General features: G+C 43.6%; 1 protein-coding gene and 2 non-coding genes across 3 annotated transcripts; all 3 read left to right on the top strand.

Annotated features, from left to right (window-relative positions):
* Positions 1-364: 364 nt before the first annotated feature.
* TPT1 (tumor protein, translationally-controlled 1) lies at positions 365-5868 on the top strand. The gene is made up of 6 exons (XM_063425988.1): positions 365-528; positions 1745-1818; positions 3027-3214; positions 4543-4648; positions 4805-4921; positions 5247-5868. Exons 1-6 carry the CDS (start codon positions 501-503, stop codon positions 5247-5249), a joined length of 516 nt encoding a protein of 171 aa, XP_063282058.1. The 5' UTR covers positions 365-500; the 3' UTR covers positions 5250-5868.
* Positions 4400-4470, top strand: LOC134576764 (small nucleolar RNA SNORD58). Its single transcript, XR_010085869.1, has one exon. It is a non-coding gene; the product is annotated as a small nucleolar RNA SNORD58 (small nucleolar RNA).
* Positions 5045-5176, top strand: LOC134576838 (small nucleolar RNA SNORA31). Its single transcript, XR_010085880.1, has one exon. It is a non-coding gene; the product is annotated as a small nucleolar RNA SNORA31 (small nucleolar RNA).
* Positions 5869-8368: the final 2500 nt, after the last annotated feature.

Here is an 8368-nt window from a genome sequence, read left to right as displayed (position 1 = left end):
GGGTTTTCCTACATGTAATTGGCCGCCAAGTTGGACTAGACTGTGAGAATGAATGATGTTACCATAAAGGATCTTATCCCGCGGAGTGTATTATAATGTTTATAACAGACCGTGTTTCCAGTGGGCTCCTGGCCGTTACAGGACTAAGACAAAGTTTATTGAGCCGGGCAGTGTCCCAGTCTGCCTGCAGAGGGCGCTGTGGGCGGCTGATCCCGTGGTGCCGCGCTGGGTCTCTGCGCAGAGCGGAGTCCCGGCCTCTATTGTCTGTTCGCAGGGCGTTCCCCGCCGCTCCCTTCGGCCATTGGCGCACATGACGCCATTGATAGCGCGAGCCCCGCCTCAGCCCCTAGTGCGCATGTGCTGTGTGCGTCACAGGGGCCGCGCCGCCTCTATATGAGCCGAGTGAATCTCTGACTCGTTCTTTTCCTCTCCCCACCCTCTGCCGGCGCTGAGCCTCCGATAGACCGCTCCGGGACCGAGCCGCTCAGTACCCCGCCGCCATGATCATCTACAAGGATGTCATCTCCCGTGAGTAGCGCTTCTCTCCCCCCGCAGGATGGCCGTGTTAGCAGCCGGTGCGATCTATATTACCGAAGCGGGGAAGGGAGTTTCCCTGTCAGAGCGCCGGCCTGGGCCCTCGTGCTGCTGGTGTGGGAGCGCGCGCTGTGACGGGAGCGGCTCGCGACGTCGCGTTCCCAATGTTTCTGGAACGTTCTCTGGCGGGCGCCACACGCGCCCTTCCCGCCGCTCCCCGCGTGTCACTGACTGACAAACCGCGCGGACTCTGCCGCTGGAATCCTCATTACTCGTGGCAGGCGGGCAGGCCGCGCTCTCAATGACTAATCCTCTCACCCCCCCCCCCCCCCCGTGGGTCTCACACCTAACTGAGCAGCACCCGATCCCGGGTTCTCCCATCACCCCGCTAGGCCATGCCGGCTGCAGGGGACCGGGCGTATGCGGGGGGGATTTCTGACGTCACGATCTACGGCGCGTCACTGTCCGGAAGTGGGCGGGGCTGTCCTGCGGTGTGCTGTTACCAGGCAGACTTGTCGCGGAATGGGGGGGGGTTGAGAAACTGGGCGGGTTTTTTCTTCCATCCGTTGGAGGTCTAATCAGTTTAGTAACTTTCAATCTGCAGTCTGGCGGCTGGATCAGTGGGCTTCCACCCTGGCCGTCCTGCTATAACTAGAGCCAGGCCTGGTAATGGCGGCCGGGCGGAGTACTGCACTCCTCGCCACGTGGGCCCTGCACCGGGCAGCATGGGGGGAACGGGACCCTGCGGGAGGGAGGGAGTGGGCGAATGCTAGCGACCGGATCCTACTAGCTTGGGTGGAAGGGTGTGTGTGTTCTACTAGCTGGGGTTGTAGACCGAGGGATCCTGGCTAATGGCAGACGTTGGTGCATAGAATGAGCCAGTGGTTTAGAGCAGGGGTAGGCAACCTTCGGCACTCCAGATGCTGTGGACTACATCCCCCATAATGCTCTTACACCCATAGTGGTGGCAAAGCATCATGGGAGGTGTAGTCCAAAACATCTGCAGTGCCGAAGGTTGCCTATGCCTGGTTTAGCGCATACCCTCTCAGTTATGCCTGGACCACTGAGGAACATCGAAGCCTGATGGACACCCGGGTAAGGGGAAAGTGTTACTTCTGGCAATGTAATCTCTACGAAATTGTTTTGGTTGTTTACCATGCTGCACTCCATTTTAACATGTTTCACAATCCAATTATTTCTTCTCTTTTAGAGGATGAGATGTTCTCAGACATCTACAAAATCAAAGAAAGCTGTGGTGGACTTGTCTATGAAGTTGAAGGCAAGGTTCGTGAGTTGTTTGTGTGTTTTTTTTTTTTTTGCGTAACTCGTTTGACTAGTGCAAACATTTTGCTACCTACAGACACTAATGTGTACTTCAGACTTTTATTGGACTTTATTTTATTTTTTTTTGTAGGTAGGTGTAGATGTCAGTAGAATTTGGCACTTTTTTAAATAAACAATGTTACTTCCTGTATTTGGCTCAAAATATATTTGGAACTAAAATCAAGAGGTGGGGAACTGCCTTGTTAAGAATTCGTAGCTGCACAGGACAGCCTTGACTGCACAGCCACTGAAAGTCTGGGTGGGGTTAGAAAGGGAAGGGTGTTCCCTTTGCCAATGGAATGAGTAAATGTGTTCACTTCATGGTGTGTGCATGTACAATAGACAGTAATATCTTTTTTGAAAGAATGTATTTGAGTTGTGAATTTTCCCACTTAAAGGGACACTATAGTCACCCAGACCACTTCAGCTCAATGAAGTGGTCTGGGTGCCAGGTCCCTCAGGTTTTAACCCTTCAGATGCATACATAGCATATATTTACATTTGGGATTAATCCCGCATCTATGAACACAATTTGAATGTGCACTGCCACGCATGCGCATTCGGCTCTGCTGACCTCGGCGGGTGAGGAGAGGTCTCACTCAGGGCATTGGTGTCAGGAAAATCGCTATGTTTTCATGACACTATATATAATCCTGTAAGTATTTTATAAAGATTGACTTGCCTCTCCTGCAGCTCGCTCCCTCCTCTGCGCCGGTCCGTGCAGCTCTTCGGTCAGCTCACACTGTAAGTCTCGCGAGAGCAGCACTATGACCCCGCGGCTCTCGCGAGACTTAGTGTGAGCTGACAGAAGAGCTGCACGTACCAGCGCAGAGGAGGGAGCTGCAGGAGAGGTAAGTAACCGCACACAGCCCCCAGTCTGTATTATGGCAATGTAAATTGCCATAATACAGACAGTGACTCGAGTATAAGAGTTGGGGTTTTTCAGCACAAAATGTGCTGAAAAACTGCTTATATTCGAGTATATACGGTAATTCAGGGTCTCCTAAAGATCTCTGTACTTCTGCATGCACAAGTAACCCATTGATGCGGAATGTTGGGACTGTTAATGGCAAAGGACTAGAAATGTGCAGTCAGCGATTTGGCTGCATGTCTATGCAACAACGGGCACAGTTCTTAGACTTTCATTAATTGCATGTGTTTTCTTTTAGATGGTCTCTAGAACAGAAGGTTCAATTGCTGATGCTCTGATTGGTGCCAATGCATCTTCTGAGTGCCCAGATGAAGGGTCAGATTCAACAACAGTCACAGGAGTTGATATAGTATTAAATCACAAGCTTCAGGAAACTGGCTTCACAAAGGAATCTTACAAATCTTATATTAAGGGTTACATGAAACTGTAAGTAAACTTCTAAAGCATGTAAATAGTCTGCTCTGTTGGCTGCCTTAAGGGCAATTTGCATTTTTAAAATTCCCTATTTAGTTGATATACCCCCAATAACTACATGCAGTTATGATGGTACCATTGCAAGCACTCTCCTTCCTCAGAAGATAATTTTTCTCCCTACAAGCTTATAACCAATTAGAAGTCTCTGTTGCAGTGCACAGTGAAATTCAGTGTTCAGGAAGATTGCTGGTTGAATGTGAACTCTGCAAATGAATAGGCAGAAGGCAGGCTTGCTCAAGTAGTGTACCTGCCACTTTTGTTTGGAGCAAACAGTAGGGTGCAAACCTCTCCAGCTGGAGAGGTGCTTCTACTCCCTTTTATAAATGGTACATTTCAAGCACACAAAGCGCTTTAGCCAGTAGATGTGCAGTGGCATGAAGATGTTGAATGCATCTGACACCATTCTCTTCACCTCCCAACACCAATTCTTAAGGAGCTGTATTCTTGCAGATTTACAAAGGATTGTGTGTTTTTTTTTGTTTTGTTTTTTTAATAGGATTTGATGTCACTCGGTGCTGGGTCAGGCTCTGCCCACTCTCCTCCCCAACATCAGCTGACAGGGGAGACCTAATGCACATGCTCTTCTGTCTGGCAGACAGCCACTAAGTGCAATGGGGACACTGCAGCCATTCAACTTCAATTAGCTGAAGTGGTCTGGGTGCCTACAGTGTCACTTTAAAGTAAAATGCCCAAAACTGCAAGCTTGTCAGTCTTAAACTTCAAATTCTTTGCCTTTTCACTTTAGTGAATAACCTTCTTAGACTACCCCTCTTAAGAACTGCTCCTGCTTTGAAACATCCAGCAAATAGAAAAAAAAATGCTAACTCTAAGTATTTAAACATTTTTATTTAAAATGCAACATGAGGCTGGCACAAAAGCGGCATGGATAGTACAAACACCAATAGTGTTTGAGGTGACACAGGCTGAACTGAATGCAACATGTCTACAAATTTAAAGCCGATTTAACACTCATTGCACTTTGCAAAATTGATGCTTCACCCAACTGACAATTATGATTTTTGGATATTGCATTACAAATTGTAGAAAATCTTGGTCGTATGCTGGGATTTCAATGCTGCATATTCTAGATTTCATGTACCTAAATGTCTATCCCTAATGCAAACTGTTATTGGAGTTATGCTATGATGACTATCTTAGGACACCTTTGGAGGCTTCTTCCCATGAAACAAATCTAAAGTCTGAGCGCTCAAGTAGATTGCATTTACATGTCAGTTGTGTAATAAATGCTTTATTAAATATTTAATTTCCCTTGTTTTAAGAATCAAAGCAAAGCTTGAGGAAACAAATCCAAGCCGTGTTAAACCTTTCATGACTGGTGCTGCAGAGCAAGTCAAACACATTCTTACCAACTTTAAAAACTACCAGGTAATTTTTTATTTATTTTTTATCTTCCCTTAATGGCTCTTTTGGTGTGGAGGGTATATGACTAAACATTGTTACAATGTTGCCTCTCCTAATCCACTGTAAATTTTCATCTTGGTTTCACAAGTCAGATAAGGTATTAACAATTGGTTCTGTTAGTTCTTTACAGGAGAAGGCATGAACACAGAGGGCATGGTGGCTCTGCTTGATTTCCGTGAAGATGGTATTACTCCTTTCATGATCTTCTTCAAGGATGGCCTGGAGCTAGAGAAATGTGTAAGTTTGAAACTGCATCCTCTGTCATTTTCAAAACCGCCATTGTCACGTGATGTGGTATCCTTTGTACAAAACCTGGGGGGTTACCTTTGTCATTGTGGCACATGGCTTGCATGTACAGTTCAGCATCCATTGATAGACCATGAGCTCACTTAGTTGCTTTTTGGTTTGCACAGAGATGCAATAGAAACTTTCCTTGCGCTTTCTGCCTTGTCTGATTCTTTGACTTGTCAGTTTGAATAGAGGAATACATACATACATTTGGGTTTTTTGTACACACACACTCACTTAAAATGTTTACCACATTTTTTTTTTCCTTTTGCAGTAACAATCACATCTTGGATCGGAACTGGCTGCTGCTTCTCATCTATAAATCACCTGGATAACGCAAAGTCTTAAGACTCAAACTGGACTGATAACATTGAGCTTCATGATTTACTTTGGCCCTAAATTATTCCAGTGGAGGCACATTTTTTACATATTCACACTTACGTTTATAGTTGAAATAAAGTCCATCGTTCTCCATTGTAGGTAATGGCTCTTGGTTTCCTACAGTTCATACCTGATGTTGACTCTTGAGTGCATTTGAGAGGACACATAGCCTGTTTGCACAGAGGTATTGTGCTTCATGAACCGCTTTTGCCTGAACATGCAAAGAAGTGGACAACCTGCTTATCAAGTAAACCAGGGGATACTCTGCTGCTGGCCCTTTGAAAATTGCTCCTCCACTGCCAGAGGACCTTTCTGTTCTGTTGTAAGAACCTCTGGCTCTGAAGGGTTTATGTTGGTTACACTTCAGTTGCCCTGCATTGCTCAACATTGGTTGTGTTGAATGGGGAGAGTATAAATGACTGCTGCCTGCTCTGCACAGGCTTATGATCATCCTTGAACTTTTTTAAAGTGTTGACTCTAAGAAATAAACACAGTGAAATTATTGGTCCTGATAAGTGTATAGTTTGTCTTTAATTCTACACAAAATGCAATCTTTAACATTTAACTTATCTTGCGGTTTTTAACTGCAATTAACCTTGATTTGCACCAGATTAAGAGACTGCCACTCAAACTAGAACATCATGAAAGGAAACTTGCATGGATTATACCAAATATCTTGCTATATTAATATACTTAAGGGAACACTCCAATCACCACATAAGCTTGCTACTCCTGGCACTTAAACCACTGTAGTGGTTTTGATGTTGGGTGTTTTTACTTTAATAAGAAGAAACTTGCTAACATTTGCATCTGTTGGTGGTCCACTAGATCTAAAACTGACTGGATCTGTAATCAAATGTGATCTAAGCCTTGTAGGAGGTAACCCAGAATATGGATTGCCTTGTTAGCAGCTTGGTCCTTTCTAAGGAATCTAAGGGCCATGAATTCAAGGTTTACAGTGTATTCCAGTTTCTTGCTAGACAAATGTATTGGGAAAAAAGTATTAAAGGTTCAATAAACTTGTAGTAATAGGTAAGTTTTGCTGTCAGATTACTTTATTACTACACTGCTGCATTCAAACTCTTAAAGGAACGTGGGTTAGGAACAGAAATATGTATGCGCCTGTAAAAATAGAGTATCACAACACCACCTTCTTCCCTTCCCCCTGTGTATCCTAAAAGTGATCAACTTAACATTGTCTTCATGTGATACATAATATCAAATGCTACATAATATCAAAATGTGGGCTGCAGCAACCTGGGAAGGATCAAATACTGACATGCCCCACTTTAGTTGAGTCTGGCCTATCTAATCTATCCTAAAGTTTAAAGATCCTTATACGTTGCATTTTTTTGAGCTGATACGAAGTATATGTAAAATCTACTAGGAATAATACTGCACTTCTTGTAAACCATCCATTCTGACTGCTGATAAAGCTATTTAGAATGTATAGATTTCCTCTTATACAAGCAGTCTTTGTTCTAACAAACTCCGCCTTACTCAAAGCAGTCCCAAATGAGTATATTCTGAAGTGGCCTTCTTAATTTCTTAGATGCACTGTAGAATTTGCTCATATTGGACTGCTCCGTGAAAACATTACAAACCTCCCATTCATGCCTCACTAAAGATCTCTTGTGTATGTAATTTAATTACAATATAAACATTCTGGAATAGAATGAGCATATGATGTTCATGACTAAGGAATCACCAAGACTGGACTAAACTGGAAAATTTAAGTCGAGAAACATGGATGAGTGAAGTTATAGAAAAAGGCAGCTTACCTTCTTTGCTTTATATAGTGACTACCATTGCCGTTTTTGAGACGTGCTTTTCATTCTGAATTGAATTGCTTCCGAATTCGGCAATTTTGTCTGTTTCTGTCTGAATCGCCAAAAAGAAATGAAAAGGAATAAATTCATAATCAAAGCGATTTGTTTTAGATTCATTTGTGTCAATAACGATCGAAAATTGTGGAATTATCTACTAAAGCCCCGAAAGCACAAAATTAAAAAATATATATATTTTCTTAATTTTCTTTCAGCACTTGAGCGGATAATTTTACAAATTGGTACTTTGTGACTGCCACCATCATTGATTCCTCACAGGGAATAATGGAGATCCAAATAAAAAAAAAAAAAAAATCTAAGTTAAAGTGTGCACTCCCTCATATACTTCCTTATATATGTGTTAAAATTTAATATATGAGTAGTGTATTTGGAATTGTGTCATTAGTCCTGTACTCTCTTCTGTTGCGCAAGACAGAGAAGCAGGGCTGAGTCTGCAGGGAGGTTGGAACCAGACTTATTGGCACCCAATGAAAACATTTATAATGTGCACAGCAGGAAGGAGAACTGGACTTGAAAAGAGAGGGTGAGTATCTATGTTTGTGCATCTGTGCGTGTGTGTTTGTCTCTTGGAGTCTATCTCTGTCACTGTGTATTTACGTGCATGTATATGTGGCAGTGAATGTATGTCATGGCATACATACAGGGCTCACATGGCATCCTAGAAGCAGTCCAGTGGTGGCTGCTGCTCTTTGTTTCTCAATGGTCCCCTGTCCTGCCATTCGGGGCAAAGGTCTTCTGCGAACAAGCCGCCACAGCAAGTTGGCAGCTGCTATACAGACTGTGCTTGCGAGCAAAGGGCAGAGAAGCACTTGGGCAGGGTGGGGGAGGCAGTCCAGGGACAATAATGCAAATAAATATATGATCAACCAAACCACAGCTTGTTGTCATAATGTATATATGTAAATACAGTCCTGCATGCAAACACCAACAAAAAGACCCTGTATTCAAGTGCCAACACTACACAAACACATCCCCGCATTGACATTCACAAACATACCCCATACAGGAAAAAATATTATTATTGCAATTTATATAGCGCCAACAGATTCCGTAGCGCTTTACAATATTATGAGAAGGGATTTAACTATAGATAGGACAATTACAAATAAACTTACAGGAGCAATAGGTTGAAGAGGACCCTGCTCGATCGAGCTTACATTCTATAGGA

The sequence above is a fragment of the Pelobates fuscus genome, chromosome 1, assembly GCF_036172605.1.
Source record: "Pelobates fuscus isolate aPelFus1 chromosome 1, aPelFus1.pri, whole genome shotgun sequence".
NCBI lineage: Eukaryota > Metazoa > Chordata > Amphibia > Anura > Pelobatidae > Pelobates > Pelobates fuscus.
This window is presented reverse-complemented; position numbering and strand designations above follow the sequence as displayed.

Coding starts and splice junctions, on each gene's coding strand:
- TPT1 (XM_063425988.1), top strand. CDS start 501: ATGATCATCTACAAGGATGTCATCTCCC. Junction 529..1,744: donor CTACAAGGATGTCATCTCCC/GTGAGTAGCGCT, acceptor CTTCTCTTTTAG/AGGATGAGATGTTCTCAGAC. Junction 4,649..4,804: donor CCAACTTTAAAAACTACCAG/GTAATTTTTTAT, acceptor TGGTTCTGTTAG/TTCTTTACAGGAGAAGGCAT.